Source organism: Anolis carolinensis, chromosome 4 (genome assembly GCF_035594765.1).
Source record: "Anolis carolinensis isolate JA03-04 chromosome 4, rAnoCar3.1.pri, whole genome shotgun sequence".
Lineage (NCBI taxonomy): Eukaryota > Metazoa > Chordata > Lepidosauria > Squamata > Dactyloidae > Anolis > Anolis carolinensis.
Window position 1 is genome coordinate 245854673 of NC_085844.1, and position 20685 is coordinate 245875357.

A 20685-nucleotide genomic window follows, 5' to 3' on the forward strand; every position below is an offset into this window, starting at 1 on the left:
AAAGAAGGCTGAGTGAAGGAAGAGAGATGCTTTTGAACTTTGGTGTTGGAGGAAAATCCTGAGAGTGTCTTGGACCGCAAGAAGATTCAACTAGTCCATACTCCAGGAAATAATGCCCGGCTGCTCACTGGAGGGAAGGATATTAGAGGCAAAGATGAAGTCCTTTGGCTACATCATAAGAAGATAGGAAATCTTGGAGAAGATAATGATGCTGGGGAAAATGGAAGGAAATAGGAAGAGGGGCCGACCAAGGGCGAGATGGATGGATGGTATCCTTGAAGTGATTGGCTTGACCTTGAAGGAGCTGGGAGTGGCGACAGCCGACAGGGAGCTCTGGCGTGGACTGGTCCATGAGGTCACGAAGAGTTGGAAGTGACTGAACGAATAAACAACAACAACAAAAGAAATAGGCGGAAATATACACTCACCCTCCATATTTCTAGTTTGGACTTTTGCTAATTTGGTTATTCGCATATTTTATTACAGTTGTTTTCTATAGGTTCTGTGGTCACTTCCTCCAGACATGCAGGAGAAGCTAGAGATTTCTACAGAGAGCAACTCTCTAGGAATTTCTGTGCTGTCCAGTGCATTTCTGTGGCCAGTTTGCTGTGGAAATCAACCATAGATTTGTGCTGGAAAACCTATTGGATATAATGGAACATGAGCCTCCACAGCTTTGGGTCTCCACAGGGGTCCAGGAGATACCAAAGCCCCACTGTATAGACCAGGCATGGGCAAACTTGGGCCCTCCAGGTGTTTTGGACTTCAACTCCCACAATTCCTAACAGCCGGTAGGCTGTTAGGAATTGTGGGAGTTGAAGTCCAAAACACCTGGAGGGCCCAAGTTTGCCCATGCCTGGTATATACCCATACAGTTGGCTTTGGATATTTGGAAGACTTAGATGTTTGTAATCCAGGGACTGCCTTTGCATTATTAACCCCTTGTTTACCTGAGCTGTGTTGCCCATTTCGGATTTTGGAAACTGTAGAGCCAAAGTCACCCTGCCCTGGACTAAACTTGTGCTTGTTGCCATTGCAATTGCGTCTGTTCAGCAAGTTTGGAAAGGTTAATAGTGGAAGATTGACCTCCGTTTTCATGATCTCCCGTGTCCTCAGATTTCAAGTTGTAGCAGCAAGCTTGGCCATGTGATGTGTGTTTTAAATATGAGATTCATACGCTGCAGGTAGAGCCTCTTTCCCACTGGTGGAAGCAGAAGATTTAGTGGATCGCTTCCCTCCTTGGTCCAGTTCAGCTTGTCTTGAAGAACTGGGATAGACCAATGAGGTTTAATATTTGGACATATTCTGCTTCACAATCTCATACTCTCCAATTCATAGGAAGGGTCGGTTCCAATTATTCCTCTGTCTTCCCAGTTGTCATGGAAGTTGTAGTTTTACAAGACTGGTGTCTCTTCAAGCTACATCTCCTAGGATTTCATAGCATTGAGCCATGGGAGTTAGAGCGGTGTCAAACTGCATTCATTCTGCAATGTAGATGCACCCTAAGATAGGCCTTTGGCATGGTTTGCTGAATCCAAACCACCTGATTTTGCTCTCACACACATACAAATCAATGTTGTGTTTCTCTTTGCTATTCTTTGAGCAGCTTGGAACCCGAGGTCCTGGGCCTAAATCCAAGGGCTCATTAATAGCTGACTGGCAAGTCAAGGCTTATATAAATTCTGTGGCTTGAATGGATCCACCCACGGATCTAGCAATTGGATTCAGGCCATGGTCTGGCCTCAATCTAGCTAAATCTGTGAGAGCTTCCTTTATACAATATATATATGTATGTATGTATGTATGTATGTATTTATTTATTTATTTATTTATTGCTGGTCTTGAATCCTCCAGCAAGGATAAGTTGGGTTGTAAACATGCTAGAGAGCCACTTATTGTTTGGTTCAGCACTTCTGCTTTTCACATGCCTTTGCCTGGCAAGTACAAACCAAACAGCTGATGTTTCAATTACGTGAATAGTTGGGAAGTATCCACAAAGCTGGAAGGTGCCATAAAGGCCATCTAGTCCATCCCGTTGCCATGGAATTGTGCATTTTTGTGCAGCAGGAAGTTTGAGTAGATGGACATCATGGTCCCTTCCAGCTCTGTGATTCTGCATTTCTATACAGCAATACACGATTCAAGCACGCTCGAAAGATGGCCATCCTATCTTGGTTTAAAGACCTTTGAAGATGGAAAGTCCACCACCTTCTGGCATAGTAGTTTCCACTGTCAGACAGGTCTTAACAGTAGAAAAGTTCTCCTTAAGGACTAGGTGGAATATGTATTCTATATCTGTACTAGCTAATGTGGGTTCCAGGAAAGTTATCTTTATTTATTTAATTTATATCCCACCCTTCTCCTGGCATGAAATTCAGATTGTATTTGCTACAATCCTATATGAGTTTTTACTGAATGTCAGTCTGCATATGTTATGTAGCAGAGGTGCTAAGAAATTAAAGTTATCTTTATTTTTTTAATTTATATCTCACCTTTCTTCTGGTATGAAATTCAGATTGGATTTGCTGCACTCCTATGTGAACTTTTGCTGAATATAAATCTGCATACGTTATGTAGCAGAGATGCTAAGATACTCTGAATTACAAAGATTGCTTGTTTGCTTGTTTGTTTTCTTGTGTCAGGAGCAACTTGAGAAATTGCAAATCCCTTGACCATCTGCAAGGACGTTGCCCAAGGGACCCCCAAATGTTTTACCATCCTATGGGAGGCTTCTCTCATGGGAAGCTGGAGCTGACATACGAGAGCTCACCCCACTCCCCAGATTTGAACCGCCAACCTTTCAGTCAGCAGCCCTGCCGACACAAGAGTTTAACCCATTGCGCCACCGGGGTCTCCTATTACAAAGATGAGTGACAGGACATCAGTAGGAAAGTGTGGTGGGTGATGTGCATGTGACAGGATGTACATCAGTCCTACTATACATCGTTCCCATTGCTAGCTCTGCTACATATATATGTAACAGCAAACTTTTATTGAATACGGCCATTCTTCAGAATTTGAATTCCCACACACATTAAGTCCACTTATGAAAATGCAACTCCCATATACATCATGGACCAGTGCCATACTGGTACTGGCTACAATTATTCTTTTTTTTTCCCCAAGGAAATTCCAGATACTGGTAACCAATGGAACTGGAATTGGTGCCAGTCCTTTGACCGCCAGGTTGAATAGCTCTGTTTTGTATACAGTTGGCCTTTGGTATCCACTGTGGTTTGGTTCCAGGTCCTCCTGTGGATAACAAAATCCATGGATGCTCAAGTCCCATGATATACAATGTCGTAGCAAAACGATGTCCTTTGTTTTAAAAATGGCAAAATCAAGGTTGGCTCCGTGGATGCAGAATCTGTGGACTTTTTAAAATCATCTTGTCCTTGACCCAATGCCAAGTTGCTTTTAAAAAATCATCTTGTTCTTGACCCAATGCCATCACTCCTTCGGATATGTGCAAGAACATGAGACCCGGGGTTCTGAAATGGGACAAAGCTTTCCCCAAAGGTGATGAAGATGGGGTGAGCATCTTACCTGGGAGCACAGAAGAAAGGCACTTTTTCTCTCTTTCTCTCGCTTCATCCCCACAGATCATTTTGAAACTCTTGTTTTGCTCGGTTGCTATAAATGCATCAGCGAAAGGGGATGCGGCCTGCCTCGGAAATGGAAAACCAGAGGAGGGGTTGGACCAGCTGGCCTCCGAAAGATCAGCTATAAATAACCTGTTCTCTGCTGTCCCTGGCGCAAAGGGAGCGAGCCCAGCCGCTGCTCCAGTCCGGGCACAAGCTTATCCGCCTGGCCCGGAGCCACGGCCAGGCCATGGTTTTTGCTGCAGGCCGTTGCCAGCCCCGAAAGAGCCCTCGGAGGAGGTTTATCTCCTCGCTTCCTGCACTCAGGCTGATAAAAAGGGGCAGCTTTGGTGACCTCCGTCCGGTTGAGCCCTTTGGGATTTATAAATATTAGATTGCTCATTGCGTGATTTCATGGCATATAAAAATAGAAGGCAGCTCGTTGTCCCTCTTTAGAGAGCCTGATCGGTGTCCTAGTTTGAGCATTGGGACACAGGCACATCTACGTTATAGAAATAATAATATGTCACTGCTTTAACTGCCGTGATGTGGTGCTATGGAGCAAGCATGGGCAAACTTCGGCCCTCCGGGTGTTTTGGACTTCAACTCCCACAATTCCTAACAGCCGGTAGGCTGTTAGGAATTGTGGGAGTTGGAGTCCAAAACACCCAGAGGGCCGAAGTTTGCCCATGCCTGCTATGGAGCCTTGGGAGTTGTAGTTTTAGTGGGTCTTTTCTGCTAAAGAGTGCTGGTGCCTTCCCAAATTACAGATCCCAGGATTTCATAGCATTGTGCCTTGACAGTTAAGGTGGCATCAAACTGTATTAATTCTGCAATGTCAATGCAACTTTCAGCTCCGTAGACCCTGCTCGTCCATAGAAATCCATTGGGTGATGATCAAGTCACACTCTCTCAGTTGGATGGCAAGAGTAACTCCCGAACAAATTTTGCAAAGAAAACTCATAAGTTCACCTTAGGGTTGCAATAAGTCATAGAACAACAAGTTTACTCCTGATAGGATCTCTGAGGTGTGAGACATTCAACTCACAGGATTCAAAAGAATTGAACAATTATTTATTATTTATTTATTTATTTCCAGCATTTATACCCCACCCTTCTTACCTGGAGGGACTCAGGGCGGCTTACAACAGTTGGCAACATTTAATGCCAAGAACATAATAATAAAACAAAAACAGTACATATCATCAATTAAAACTATAAAAATACATCATTAAAATAAATTATAACATTTAAAACATATGTAAATTAGATTCATTTGTCTAAAAAACCTCATGCTTCAGCCTTAATTCGGCAAATGGCAATTAAAGCAGTGTTAAAGTGCACTAATTCGACAATGTAATTGCGCCTTCGGAGTGACAACACTTTGTGCAGTAGTCTAGACTAACTAATAGTGAGTGGCCAAAGAATACCATATACCCTCCAATTACAGTATATTGATTTGGCAGACAGTCCCAACCAATAATTTGTTATTTAGCTTTTTCAATAGCTTTTAAAGTGTCCTGGTTTCTCTTTCTTCCTCCCACTTCCCTCTCCCTGAGTTCAAAGGACCAAAATAGTCTGCACTGAATTAATTCATGGTGAGAGGAAAAGGCTCAAACAAAAGCAAAATGCTGCAGCCTCTTCTGATTTGGGCATTTTTGCCTCATTAATAACATTTTCCATTGTGGCAACACTTCCATTTTGCTTGGCCGTACCCTGTCCTCCACGAAACGTTGGAGAGTGTGATGTCAAGTAAATTTTATAGCTGAGCAAGAATTCTTCATCCAAGTCTTGCAGTTTCAGGTTCAGCAGTCTTTTGGGTGAAGCTGTGCCCTTTCAGGTTTACCATCTCACCTACCCATTTATTTCTCCCCTTGTCTTTCAGCAACAGTAGTGCTGAATCCTTGGACCGACTCCTGCCTGTGGTGGGTACCACCAGGTCGCCCCGAAAACGGACCACCAGCCAGTGCAAATCGGAGCCGCCTCTCCTGCGGACGAGCAAGAGGACCATCTACACCGCTGGCCGCCCGCCCTGGTACAACGAGCATGGCACCCAATCCAAAGAGGCTTTTGTCATCGGTAAGAGCACTCTCTTTCCCACGGTGCCATTTGGGATGCCCACCCATTTGCACAGAGTTTGGAAAGACATTAGTTACCCTTCATTAACTTTTTTTGCGTTGCACTTAAACATTAGAAAGAACTTCTTTAAAACTGTAAGAACTATGCAACTGTGGAATAGTAGCAGAGGACTCTCTTGCTTTGGAGATCTTTAAACAGAGATTGGATGGGTGCTTTATTTGTATGGCAGGTGGTTGGAATAGATGACCTTTGGAGTCCCTTCCAACTCTTAAGACAAATTTGATCCTTTGATACTATGACTCCAGTTTTCCTTCCCTTCTTTCTTCCTTTCTTCCTTCCTTCCTTTCACCTTTTTTCCTTCTTTCTTTCTTTCTTTCTTTCTTTCTTTCTTTCTTTCTTTCTTTCTTTCTTCATTTCACCTCCCTTTCTTCCTTTTTTCTTTTTCAAAGTACAGTAGAGTCTCACTTATCCAACGTTCTGGATTATCCAACGCATTTTTGTAGTCATTTCAATACATCGTGATATTTTGGTGCTAAATTCGTAAATACAGTAATTACTACGTAGCATTACTGCATATTGAACTACTTTTTCTGTCAAATTTGTTATATAACATGATGTTTTGGTGCTTAATTTGTAAAATCATAACCTAATTTGGTGTTTAATAGGCTTCTCCTTAATCTCTCCTTATTATCCAACATATTCGCTTATCCAACGTTCTGCTGGCCCATTTATGTTAGGTAAGTGAGACTACTGTATTCTTATCTGGCCCTTTTTATCCTCAATTTCAGGGCAGCAAACAAGATAAAAAAGGTAACAACAATCTGAACAATTCCAAATTAAAAATTTGAAAACCAATTTAAACAAGACAAGAACATATGATGCATTTGAAGCAAGTTTAAAAGAACTTTAAAGGGCTGGAAGATTTGAAGTCACATACGTGCTCGAAAGTAAACAAGGCTCTAAAGTGTTTAATAAGAAGTCGTGTCTTGACTTGGCACCAGAAGGAATCCAACGTGGGTACCAATTGTAACTCTGTTGCCATTACTTAATTTACCTTTTAAAACAGGTTGCAAGACTTTCTTGTACTGTTATATCAGGCATAGGCAAACCTCAGCCCTCCAGGTGTTTGGGACTTCAACTCCCACAATTCCTAACAGCCTACTGGCTGAAGTTTGCCCATGCCTGTTTTATATATTGTTCCAAAAATTCCATCCCATGTTTTCATTCCTCTTCCATTTCCAACAGGCCTTGGAGGAGGCAGTGCCTCTGGAAAGACCACCGTTGCCCGGATGATCATAGAGGCGTTGGATGTGCCGTGGGTGGTCCTCCTCTCCATGGACTCCTTCTACAAGGTAAGTTGGGAGCAACTGCTACTCACTAATGGAACTTTGATTTATATATTTCAAATACTTACATTATATTCCAGATCACCTACTTACTGTAAACATAGGTTGAGTATCCTTTATCTGAAATGTTTGGGGCCAGAATAATATACTTTATTTATATTCCACTTTATCTCCCCAGAGGGACTGAGAGTGGATTACAGAAACACATATAAGGTAAACATTTGATGCCTTTTGCACAACGACATACAATGACACTGACAAGGTAAAGGTCTCCCTTTTTCAACTCTGGTTTCTGAAGGCAATGCTTAACTCTGGCCATGGGGAGGTGCTCTTGTTCCATTTTTCCATGCTGAAGAACCTGTTACCATAGACATCTCCAACTGTATTGCCGGCATACGGCAATATCTTATCTGTACGGGGTGTCCTTTTACCTTCACGCCTAGGTGGTAACTAATGATCTACTCACATTGCATGCTTTCGAGCTACTGGGTTTACAGAAGCTAGGGCTGACATTCAAGAGCTCACCCCAACTCACAGCTTTGAACTGCCAACCCTCCAGTCAGCAGATTTCCTGCATCTAGCGGTTTAACCCCCTGCATTACCCTTTGGGTTACAGATTTTTGTAGAAGTAGGGACACCGGACCATTGTGAAAGTGGGAAACCACAAATAAAGGTGTTGATGCTGGAACAGATATAAAGAAGTGATGTTCTTATGAGGTGGAGGAAGAGACCGTATTGTCCTGTATCATCTCTCTCTGGCAGCCTCTGCAATCAGATGAAATACAGTAGGGCTGATATTTCATAGAATCACAGAGTTGGAAGAGACCCCAAAGGCCATCCAGCCCAACTCCATTCTGCTATGCAAGAAGGCAGTCAAAGCACTTCCAACATATAGCTATCCAGCCTCTCTTTAAAAAAAAAACTCCAGAGCGGTCAATCAGCCATGAACTGTCAGTACGTTCTTCCTAATGTTTAGGTGGAATTTCTTTTCCTGCAATTTGAATCCATTGCTCCATGTCCTAGTTTTTGGAGCAGCAGAAAACAAGCTGACTTCCTTCTCAATATGACACCTTTTCAAATATTTAAGCATGGCTATCAGGTCCCCTCTTAACTTTCTCTTCTCCAGGCTAAAAATATCCAGTTCCCGAATGCATTCCTCATAGTCCTTGGCTTCCAAACCTTTGATCATTTGGTTATTTTTCCTTTTCTGGACACCTTCCAGCTTGTCAATATCCTCCTTAATAACATTGAGACAACATCCGTGATGCCATGAGATGCCCAGCTGGAACAGAGGATAGAACTAGCTTTGTTCCTCCGTGAGTGGAAATAACAGCAGAACTCCTATCCCCACCCTAAGGCCGACGACCCCACTAACATCTATACAGACAGGCTTGGAAACCTCCATAGGTTAATAATTTCATATGCTCAATGAGGCCTGTAAAAGTTCTTCCTTCTCACACCCCACCCCTGTCATCAAAGCTAAGGCATTAATTGTGGCAGTATCCATTTTTGGTCAGCCAAAATGTCATAACGTTCTCTGTACAAGATTTCCAACCATATTCATCTAACCACATGAGCGGAGGAACCATTCCAAGAAACTGTGCAAAACATTAACCAAAAGTAAAGCTTTGAGTGTCCTTATGGAGAGAAAAAACAAATAAACATAATAATAATAACAATAATAACAACAACAACAACAACAACAACAACAACAATCTGGCAACTGCGAAAGGCCACCCTACTGGGATCTGCGTGCATCATCCGAAAGTACATCACACAGAGACTTCGGAAGTGTTTGACTTGTGGTTTTGTGATATGAAATCCAGCATGTCTATTTTGTTTGCTGGGTCATAAAATAATAATAATAATAATAATAATAATAATAATAATAATAATAATAGTAATAATAATGCAGAGCAGAAGAGAAAACTTGCAAAAGAAGGCTCTCCACAGACAGTTCCTGGAAAAAACTGAGAGCAAAATTGACAAGGAAAAATCATGAATGTGACTCACAAATGAAACTTTGAAATAGGAGACAGAGGGCCTGATTCTTGCAGCCCAAGAACAAGCCATTAGAATAATAATAATAATAATAATAATAATAATAATAATAATAATACGAAATCCAGCATGTCTATCTTGTTTGCTGTGTCATACAATAAAATAATAATAATAATAATAATAATAATAATAATAATAATAATAATAATAATAATAATAATAAATCACACAGTCCTAAACACTTGGGAAGTGTTCGACTTGTGATTTTGTGATACGAAATCCAGCATATCTGTCTTGTTTGCTGTGTCATACAATGTCATTGCGTCAATAATAATAATAATACTTTATTTATATACCGCTCTAGCTCCTCAAGGGATTCAGAACGGTTTCCAGCATAACAGGAAACATACAGTCAGTTAAAACATACAGCAATTAAAACACTTATACACATAAACAAGAATACATAAAACAGATAATCATAAAACACATAACCAAGAATTAAAACCTAACGACAGGTTTTAATGCCAACAAATGCCATCAAAGCCAGAATTGAAAAGTCAACGACAGATTCCAAGTGTAGACTCTGCAAGGAAGCAGACGAAACGATGGATCACATCCTCAGCTGCTGCAAGAAGATCGTGCAGACAGACTACAAGCAGAGGCATAATACTGTTGCTCAGATGATCCATTGGAACTTGTGCCACAAATACTTTCTGCCTGAGACAAAGAACTGGTGGGATCCCAAGCCGGAAAAGGTCACAGAAAATGAGCATGTAAAACTACCTGGGACTTGCGAATTCAGACAGACAGAGTTTCGGAGCACAGTACTGCTGACCTCACAATCGTGTTAAAAAACAAAGTATCAATTGTCAATGTTGCAATCCCAGGTGACAGCAGAATCGACGAGAAGCAACTGGAAAAGCTGACACAATATGAGGATTTAAAGAACAAACTGCAGTGACTGGCACAAGCCAATCAAGGTGGTCCCAGTGGTGATCGGCACACTGGATGCAGTGCCTAAAGACCTTGGCCAGCACTTAAAAATAATTGGCGCTGACAAAATTTCCATCTGTCAGCTGCAAAAGGCCACCCTACTTGGATCTGCACACATTATTTGCCGATACATCGCATAGTCCGAGATACTTGGGAAGTGTCTGACATGTGATCCAATACAACAGCCAGCATAGTGATCGTGTTTGCTGTGTACTAATCTTGTTGTGCGTCAAATAATATAATACTTTAAAGTGTTCTCTTCCATGTCACTCTCTCTGTTTTCTACTCCTGAGTAAGCGTGCTTAGTTGCAAACCACAGATTCCAGAAAATTCATCCTTTTGTCTTATGTTTGCACACATAACAAACAAGGTACACATCCAAATATGCTCTGAAAGTATTGTGTTTATTAGTAGAAATAGGTTTTTCTAATAACAACCTCCTGGTCCCTTGTGATTTTTCCCCATCTGTATTATTTAATGTAAGCCATCGCTAACCAGCATTTATAAAAGGAATTCTAGAATATTTATCTGGTCTAGTTCAATAGAATTCCTCATTCTTTATTATGTTAGGAACCGCGGTAGTGCAATGGGTTAAACCCTTGTGCTGGCTGAACTGCTGACCTGAAGGTTGGGTTGCTGACCTGAAGGTTGCTGGTTTGAATCCGTGAGACGGGGTGAGCTCCCATCTGTCAGCTCTAGCTGGCGGGGACGTAACAGAAACCTCCCAGCTAACACATCAATTTCCCCTGAGAAACATCTCTGTAGACAGCCAATTCTCTCACACCGGAAGCAATTTTCAGTATGTTCCCAAGTCACTTCCGACACAATTACAAAAAACCCTTTGTTATGCGAGTGGGGCATAACTGGAAGTTGTGATTGAACATCTGGAGGATTTCATGATATTTACTCCTGGTTTAAATGCTAAGTTGACTGTAGGGCTTTTTTTTTTTAGCCAGCTATTCTGTTTTCTCATGGATATTGTAACTTTGCTTCTCAGGCTTTATTACCAAAACCTTGCACTGTTCACTTAATTTAACAACTATTAACTGCTAGCAACTAGTCAATAATTAATCCCAAATTAGCTTGTCTTTTTCATCCTTAAGGTGATATCGTTCACATCATGTCAAAGATTTATTCTAAATCTTTTTTCCGCCCTTTTAAGTCCCAGCGCAATCTGTTTTATTGCCTGTAATCCTGGGAGTCAAGTCTGTAACCAAGCTGAGCAATCATTAATCAGAAACCCGAGCTGGGATTTTGCCACCTTCCTAGTTTTCTAATATTAACCGGTTTAACCGCCTTAAACAAAGGCGAACTAATATAGGGCGCACTGTACCATCCATCATTCAACAACATTTGAATAACATATTCATTGCAAACAATCAGTGAACACAAGCAAGGGAACTGAAAGGCCATGAAATATTTGAATTGCTATGCAGTCCAAACCACCAATGAACACTGCAAGTGCTTTGGAAGACCATAAAATCGCTCTTCCTGGATGAAACAAAGAGTCCATTGAGAATGGCATGCCCTTGGGGGCAAACTTTGGCTCTCTAGATGTTTTGGACTTCAACTCCCACAATTCCTAACAGCCCAATAAAGGATTCCCCCAGGCAGGAAGCAGCCAGGCTTTGAAACTGCAAGGCTATTCAATGCCAATCAAAGTGGCCAGTTGCAACATTCACTCTTGCCTCAAACAGACAAGAGTTCTTTCTCCCAACCTGGACTTTCCACAGATATATAAACCCCACTTGCCTCATTTCCAACAGACCTTACAACCTCTGAGGATGCCTGCCATAGATGTGAGCGAAATGTCAGAAGAGAATGGCCATACAGCCCGGAAAATTCACAACTGTGGTGCAGCTGGTTAGTAGTCAGCTGCAATAAATCACTACTGACCGAGAGGTCATGAGTTCGAAGCCGGGTTGGATTAAGTGCCCGACCATTAAATAGCCCCAGCTCGTTGTTTACCTAAGCAACCCGAAAGACAGTTGCATCTGTCAAGTAGGAAATTTAGGGACCGCTTATGCGGGGAGGCTAATTTAACTAATTTACATCGCCATAAAAATGTCCAGCAGCATGTGTGCTGGAAGATGAGGAAGTACTCTATCAAGGACTCGGTGTTACAGTGGATGATGAAGCAGCAGCTCCTCCTGTGGCCGGAATCGAGCATATTCTAATGAAGTCAGAAGCTGGAAAAAATGTTAAATAGCCTCTGTCTTTGTGTGTCATATGTCTAATGGCATTGAATGTTTGCCATGTATATGTACATTGTGAGTCCCCATTGGGGTGAGAAGGAAGGGTGGAATATAAATACTGTAAATAAATAAATATTTTCTAGGACTGAGAATGTGTGACTTACATAAGATTGACCATTGGATTTTGATGGGCAAATGGGGGGATATCTAAAGTCATAGTCCAGCCTTCGAACTACTGTTATGAAGATGTAAATCTATAAAACCCAAACAGAATGCTGGCCTAATTCTCTGCTTTAATTTGGGATGCATTATTTTTTTTCTCCTCCTTCTGGCAGGTCTTGACCAAGGAGCAACAGCATCAAGCGGCCAGCAACGATTACAACTTTGACCACCCGGATGCTTTCGATTTCGACCTGATCATCTCCACCTTGAAGAAGCTCAAGCAAGGGAAGAGCGTCAAGATCCCCATTTACGACTTCACCACCCACAGCCGCAAAAAAGAATGGGTGAGCCGTACTTCTTCATTAACAGTTTGGTTTTTCCCCATTAAGTAATATGCTTTAAGTATCCAGAGTATTGTGGCTAGGAAAGGAGAGCATATTGTCAATGACTCATTTCCAGATTGAAATGTGGATTTATCAACCATCAGGAGAATCCACTGGAAATAATAATAATAATGAAGACTTTTTGTGCAGTTTTCCTCTGGCATTTGAATGTCTTGAAGTGTTACAGAGGAATTATTGTGTGAAGAAAAATACATATAGTGGGTTGCTGTGAGTTTTCTGGACTGTATGGCCATGGACAACCCAGTGATTCCAGCCATAAAAGCCTTTGACAACACAAAATACTGTATATTCTTGAATATAAGCCAAGTTTTTCAGGAGAAATTTTGAATTGTCCTATAGTGGATACAAATATATAGCAACTACTAGCTGTGCCCGGCCACACGTTGCTGTGGCGAAGTATGATGGTATGGGAAATGAAGTATTGAGGAATTGGTGGTAATTAAGGTAAAGGGTAAAGGTTTTCCCCTGACATTAAGTCCATTATAAATGGGTTATATAGCTGTGTGGAAGGGCCTTGAGTCTACACTGCCATATAATCCAGTTAAAATCAGATAATTTGTATTTTATAGGCAGTGTGGAAGAGGCCTAAGTGAGGCCTAACTCTGCCTGTCCCCTGGGCTGAGTGGGTTGCTAGGAGACCAAGTGGAAGGCTTAGCCTTCTAACTGGCAGCAATTGGATAAAAACAATCATTTCTCTCCCTCTAATTAGGACTTTATTTTTCTTTTCTTTTTGTTGTATGAACGTAGAGGCATGGATGAGGGGTTGTGCTGCCAAGTTTAGTGTTTCTGGGATGTGTAGTTTTGTTGTTTTGTCCTAGGCCAAAATTTCATTACCCTTTTATATATATAGATTATTCCTTGTGAGTAGCTGCAGTGGCGCAGTGGGTTAAACCCTTGTGCCGTCTGAACTCCTGACCTGAAGGTTGAGTTGCTGACTTGAAGCTTGCCAGTTCAATCCATGAGACAGGGTGAGCTCCCGTCTGTCAGCTCTAGCTTGCAGGGTCATGAGAGATGCCTCCCGGCAGGATGGTAACACTTCTGGGTGTCCCCTGGGCAACGTGCCTATAGAAGGATAATTCTCTCACACTAGAAGCGACTTGCAGTATGTTCTCAAGTTGCTTCTGAGATGATAAGAAATTATTCCTTGTATGTCTGGATGGAATAAGAGAGATTTTTTTCTCCCATATTAGGGTTGCCTACCACTTCTTTTGATCACTGGGGTTTGCCAGTTTTAGAGATGGGATGTATTTATTTATTTATTTATTTATTTACAGCATTTATATTCCGCCCTTCTCACCCCGAAGGGGACTCAGGGCGGATCACATTACACATATAGGCAAACATTCAATGCCTTTTAACACAGAACAAAGACAAGACAAACACAGGCTCCGAGCGGGCCTCGAACTTATGACCTCCTGGTCAGAGTGATTCATTGCAGCTGGTTGCAGCTGGCTTGCTCTCCAGCCTGCGCCACAGCCCAGGCCTATTTATACTTACATGTGCTTTTTTTTAATGGTTTCATGTTTGCAAGTTTTAGAATGAACAGTGATCTTAGACAGGTAAAGTAAAAGTAAAGGTTTCCCCTGACATTAAGTCCAGTCGTGTCCGACTCTGGGGGTTGGTGCTCATCTCCATTTCTAAGCCGAAGAGCCAGTGTTGTTCATAGACACCTCCTAAGTCATGTGGCCAGCATGACTGCATGGAGGGCTGTTACCTTCCCGCAGGAGCAGTACCTATTGATCTACTCACAATCAAATCAAGTATGTCAAATTAATCCTTCAATGAATGCATTTTCTCTCCCATTTGGAGTTTTCCTCTGACAGTCATGTTTGATGCAAGTCATTTAGTTGAATATATGAAAAGAAACATTACTGGTAGACTTTGGCCCTGTGCTTTGAGTCCATTTTTGTAAGTTCTGTACTATAAAGAGCTGGAATGTATTCTTCCAGATGCCTTCGTTTACTACTCTCAAAATCCTATTCCATTGACTATAATGGAATTGTGGGTCAAAACATCTGGAGAGTCAAAGGTTTCCCATCCTTGCCCTACAGAAAATAGCATTTGACCAACTTTGGCCCTCCAGATGTTTTGGACTTCAACTCTCGCAATTGTGAGAGTTGAAGTCCAAAACTCCTGGAGGGCCAAAGTTTGCCCATGCCTGCTTAATAGAGTAACTTGCTTAAAAACTATTGCTTGCTGTCAGCCCTCCCTTCACCTCCACTTTTTCACTTGGCCTTGTCTCTTTGTCTTAGGTTTTTAATGACAACCTTTTTCTTCCAGAAAACCCTTTATGGAGCAAATGTCATTATATTTGAAGGCATCATGGCATTTTCCGACAAGGAGCTTTTAAAGGTAAGAGGATCCGGGCCAGTTTGTGTTCTTTTTTTAAAAAAAATCATAATTTTGTCCTCTTACAAAGAAAGTCCGTGTTCATGTCAGAGCCGTAAAGCATTAGCAATACATTATGAACCAGCCAGGACCTGCAGTTTCACCTATCTACTTCCTTCCACTATTACAGTATGTAACAAAATTTGAAAATAAATTCTGTTCCTGGTTTGAACATGTCATTTCCTGCTTAATTGTGCAGTACTGACTTTGAAATTAGTTGCTATGCTCCAGAAACTTTGTTTTTTGTGGCTGCCACAAACTAGGTTGAATTGGTTGAGTCTCAATGAGCTATTTATTTAAAAAATATAGCAAAATGTGCTGCAGAATGTCTCTCCAAAACAAAGTTTTTACAGTTTTTTCAATGCTTCTATGATGGAACCAATTAGGAAATGACATTTATAACCTAGGAACAAAAGTCTTGTTACATAGTGTTATCTTTGACCCACCTGCTGTTTGGAATTAAGCCCCTGGCACCTTCTCTGAACTTCAATTTGCCTTGACTGACAAAGTTTCCTCACTTATGGCCCAAAAAGTCATTGAAAATACATTATTTTGGTCTCTGCTTTCATTTAAGAATATCAAACCTTGCAGCTCTAGCTAATGTAACAGTGCCCTCTAGTGTCCAGTTTAGGAATTTTCAACAGGGAAGACTTTCCTACAGCTTTCAAATCATTTAAGATTTATTTTATGATGACCTATCATTGGGTTTTCTCTGGGAAATAACGAACAGTAATTAAAGGAATAATAATAATAATAATAATAATAATAATAATAATAATAATAATAATAATAATAATAATTCCTTGACAAAAGTGAAGGAAAAGCTGATAAGGAGAAGACCTGGCTCTGGCTCACAAATGGGACCCTGAAGAAGGAGACAGAAGGCCTGATCCTTGCAGCCCAGGAGCAAGCCATCAGAACAAATGCAATTAAGACCAAGATCGAAAAATCAGCTGATGACCCAAAATGCAGACTGTGCAAGGAAACCGACGAAACCATTGATCATATCCTCAGCTGCTTTTAAGAAAATCACACAGACAGACTACAAACAGAGGCACAACTATGTGGCCCAAATTATTCATTGGAACTTATGCCTCAAGTACCACCGCCCAGCAGCAAAGAACTGGTGGGATCACAAACCTGCACAAGTATTGGAAAATGAGCATGCAAAGATACTGTGGGACTTCCGAATCCAGACTGACAAAGTTCTGGAACACAACACACCAGACCTCACAGTTGTGGAAAAGAAAAAGGTTAGGATCATTGATGTTGCCATCCCAGGTGACAGTCGCATTGACAAAAAACAACAGGAAAAACTCAGCCGCTATCAGGACCTCAAGATTGAACTTCAGAGACTCTGGCAGAAACCAGTGCAGGTGGTCCCGGTGGTGATGGGCACATTGGATGCCGTGCCAAAAGATCTCAGCCGGCATTTGGAAACAATAGACATTGACAAAATCACGATCTGCCAACTGCAAAAGGCCACCCGACTGGGATCTGCACGCATCATCCGAAAATACATCACACAGTCCTAGACACTAGGGAACTGTTCGACTTGTGATTTTGTGATACGAAATCCAGCATATCTATCTTGTTTGCTGTGTCATACAATAATAATAAGAATAATAATAATAAGAAGAAGTTTTCATATGAAATCCAGCATATCTATCTTGTTTGCTGTGTCATAATAAAATAATAGTAATAATAAGTTTATTTGTATCCCGCCACCATCTCCCTCAGAGGGGACTCGGGGCGGCTCACAGAGATATCAAATACAAAACAATAACAATATACAATACATCAATAAACAATAACATGCACCAATTGTAATATTTGCACATTAACCAAAAAGAATAAAAACACACTTATTAAAAACATAGAATTTAAAAACAGTGAGGTTGTAATAGTAGATTAGCAAAGTTCACATCATAGGTTGTAAACTCAAAACATAGATAAAGTTGAGGTCAATTTGGGATGAGAGGAACCCTGAGGTAATGTCAAGTAAACAAGGCAGTGACATCTCCAGCCCATCCCCTGTTCAAATATCAGCCAGTACGCCAACTCCTTAAATCAAGAAATAGTTTTCTAAGATCTACAGAGAGACTCGCAGGAATATCTCAGCAAGCGAGAGTCCAAAAGTGGCAGACTAAAACCCAAATCCTTGTCTGATACCAGATGAGAGACTCCCTCCTGGGCACACAGATGACTGAGTGACTTGGACTGCGCTCTGGCATCACGAGATGCAGAGCCAACCTTAAGAAATGGGGCTACAAAGTGGAGTACATGACATGCGAGTATGGAGAAGAGCAAACCACAGACCACTTACTACAATGCAGTCTGAGCCCTGCAACATGCACAATGGAGGATCTTCTTATAGCAATACCAGAGGCACTCCCAAGTAGCCAGCTTCTGGTCAAAGGAAATCTAGTATAATGCCAAGTTTTAACTTTGCTTGTGTTTTTAAATACATTACAACTGTACCCTCAGTTCGGTTCTTTTCGTTCGTGTCAGGAGCAACTTGAGTCGCTTCTGGAGTGAGAGAATTGGCCGTCTACAAGGACGTTGCCCAGGGGACGCCCGGATGTTTTGATGTTTTTACCATCCTTGTGGGAGGCTTCTCTCATGTCCCCACATGGAGCTGGAGCTGATAGAGGGAGCTCATCCTCACTCTCCCCAGGTGGGATTCGAACCTGGCAGCTTTCAGGTCAGCAACCCAACCTTCAAGTCACGAGGCTTTAGTCCACTACGCCATAGGGGGCTCCTAGTTCGGTTCTGATATGATAAATAAATAAAAATAAATATTGGGTTTAATAATAGTAACAACAACAACAACAACAGCTGTTTTTATATCCCGCCTCCATCTCCTTGAAGGTACTCGGGATGGCTCACATAGAGACAAGTCCAATCAACATAGATTAAAACAGCAAGGTTTGTTCAGGGTGGGGTTGCCATTGTCTTATATATACGTTTTTAAGGTTTTTATAATGTGTTTTAACAATGTTATTAACAGATCTGTTTATATTGTTTTGTTTTTATGATTGCAATTTGGGCATTACATTTTGCCAATTTTTGTAAGCCGCCCTGAGTCCCCTCGGGTGAGAAGGGCGGGGTATAAATGTTGTAAATAAATAAATAAATAAATAAATAAATGGTCTTTGGACTGAGAGTGTGTGATTTGTCTAAAGTTAGGCAGAAGATTTCTATGGTCAGCCAGGTTCAAGAGTCCTGGTTCACCATTCAAATCAGCGCAGCATGCTGCCGGTTGATAACAGTATTCAGATGTATAACCTTATTCTTCCATCCTTTGCATTGACAAGAGAGTTGTCATCAGTGCATTTGCCGTAAGTTTCTATATGGCAAGAGGTTGGCCATGATGTCTCCTGTCCCTTCCAAATCTATGACTTGGAGTCCCTCAGTGGTATCATCTGTTAAGAGCATGTCCTTCAAAGATATGCACCTGGTGCATAGAGTTTAGCATGGTGTCCAGGTTTCTGTGTATTGAATAGAGTGGAAAGAAATTGGAAAGAAGTGGAAAGAATAGAGTGGAAAGAATACCTTGCCCAAGGTAGCACTAGCAAGCATTTTTGACCTATTATTTTTAGGAAAGGGACCTCCTATGATTGCCATTCCTACTTCAAAGAGCGATAATATTCTATCCTGCTTCTTCTCTTTCATATGTCTGTGCTCTCCAGCTTCTAGACATGAAGATCTTTGTGGATACGGACTCCGACATCCGCTTAGTCCGGCGCCTGCGCAGAGACATCACTGAGCGCGGGAGGGACATCGAGGGGGTCATCAAGCAGTACAACAAATTCGTGAAACCCGCCTTCGACCAGTACATCCAGCCCACCATGAGGCTCGCTGACATTGTTGTTCCACGAGGTATGTGTCCCTCCCTTTGCCCTGTTTGATGGATCGCTGGTTTCTCAGGTGGGGTTCTGTCTCAGGCTGGTATAGCCTCATTTATCTGTGTCTCCAAAATCTGAAATGCTCCAAAATTGGAAACCACTTTCATTTGAATTGATGAGTCTCCACAATAATTGCAATTGGTTTTAAATGTTTTTAATGCTTAATAATTATTTATATCTTATTTCTGGATGTTATTATGCTTTGTGTGATTTTTGTCTTGTATTTTATGTTTAATGTGCTTTGATTTGTATTGTATCATATTTATACACTGTGTATTTGCAATGTGTCTCTCAAGTGGCCAAACTGTAAATAAATAAATAGATCAATTCTACTTTCAAGGCTGTGGCTGTGGCACTTCTGCTTGTTGGTTTGCAAAACCACAAAATACCCCAATAATAATGATGATGATGATGATGTTGATGATGATGATGATGTCATGACAAATGAGCACGCAAAGATACTGTGGGACTTCCGAATCCAGACTGACAAAGTTCTGGAACACAACACACCAGACATCACAGTTGTGGAAAAGAAAAAGTTTTGGATCATTGATGTTGCCATCCCAGGTGACATTCGCATTGACGAAAAACAACAGGAAAAACTCAGCCGCTATCAGGACCTCAAGATTGAATTTCAAAGACTCTGGCAGAAACCAGTGCAGGTGGTCCCGGTGGTGATGGGCACACTGGGTGCCGTGACAAAAGTTCTCAGCCGACATCTGGAAACAATAGACATTGACATAATTACGATCTGTCAACTGCAAAAGGCCACCCGACTGGGATCTGCGCGCATCATCCGAAAATACATCACACAGTCCTAAACGCTTGGGAAGTGTTCGACTTGTGATTTTGTGATATGAAATCCAGCATGTCTATCTTGTTTGCTGTGTCATACAATAAAATAATAATAATAATAATAAGAAGAAGAAGAAGAAGAAGAAGTATAATACAGGGTATAATACAATAAGAATAATAACATAATGCAAGATATATGTTGTAATTTTACTGATGTTTTAGTTTACTATGTCTTATTGTTTTTGATTATTTTCATCTCAGTGCTTAATTTTTTTGTTGTAAGTTTACTGTTGTTACTGTGCGTTATCTTGCATTATTTTGATATGTTTGTACTCATTTGAGGCATTGATGGTTTGCCTTTTTGTTTTGTGTCTGTAAACCACCTTGAGTCCCTTTGGGGAGAGAGAGCAGTCTAGAAATAAATTATTATTATTATTATTATTATTATTATTATTATTATTATCATCATCATCATCATCATCATCATCATCATCCTCTCCTGATGGCTTGAGGCAGGGTACAATAAATTCAGAAACAAATGAAAATAAAAATACATTAAATTTCTAAATTTCATAGATAAACACACACACATACATATATACACACACACATATATGAAAACGTATACCAAACACTGCTATAGAATTGACATACAGTGGTAACAGAATGCACATCAAAATTCATGACTGAAAGTTGACTGGGTGAAATGGCGGCCTCTAAAAACAATTTAAAATGTTCTCAATATAAGTGTTATAAATATAAATTCTAATCTTGGACATGCTTACAATTTTATATAATGTGATTTTATTTTGCAATGGTATCTGTTTTATATG

The 20685-nt window shown here is 41.0% G+C and overlaps 1 protein-coding gene across 4 annotated transcripts in view; it reads left to right on the forward strand.

Annotated features, from left to right (window-relative positions):
• The window catches only part of uckl1 (uridine-cytidine kinase 1 like 1), a 68301-nt gene that overhangs the window by 18222 nt on the left and 29394 nt on the right, over positions 1 to 20685 (forward strand). For all 4 annotated transcript variants that reach the window (XM_062979074.1, XM_062979076.1, XM_062979072.1 and 1 more), the window contains exons 2-6: positions 5467 to 5660; positions 6906 to 7012; positions 12531 to 12701; positions 15042 to 15113; positions 18842 to 19031. In XM_062979074.1, coding sequence (XP_062835144.1) covers positions 5467 to 5660; positions 6906 to 7012; positions 12531 to 12701; positions 15042 to 15113; positions 18842 to 19031 — 734 coding nt within the window. The remainder of the gene's footprint in view (positions 1 to 5466; positions 5661 to 6905; positions 7013 to 12530; positions 12702 to 15041; positions 15114 to 18841; positions 19032 to 20685) is intronic.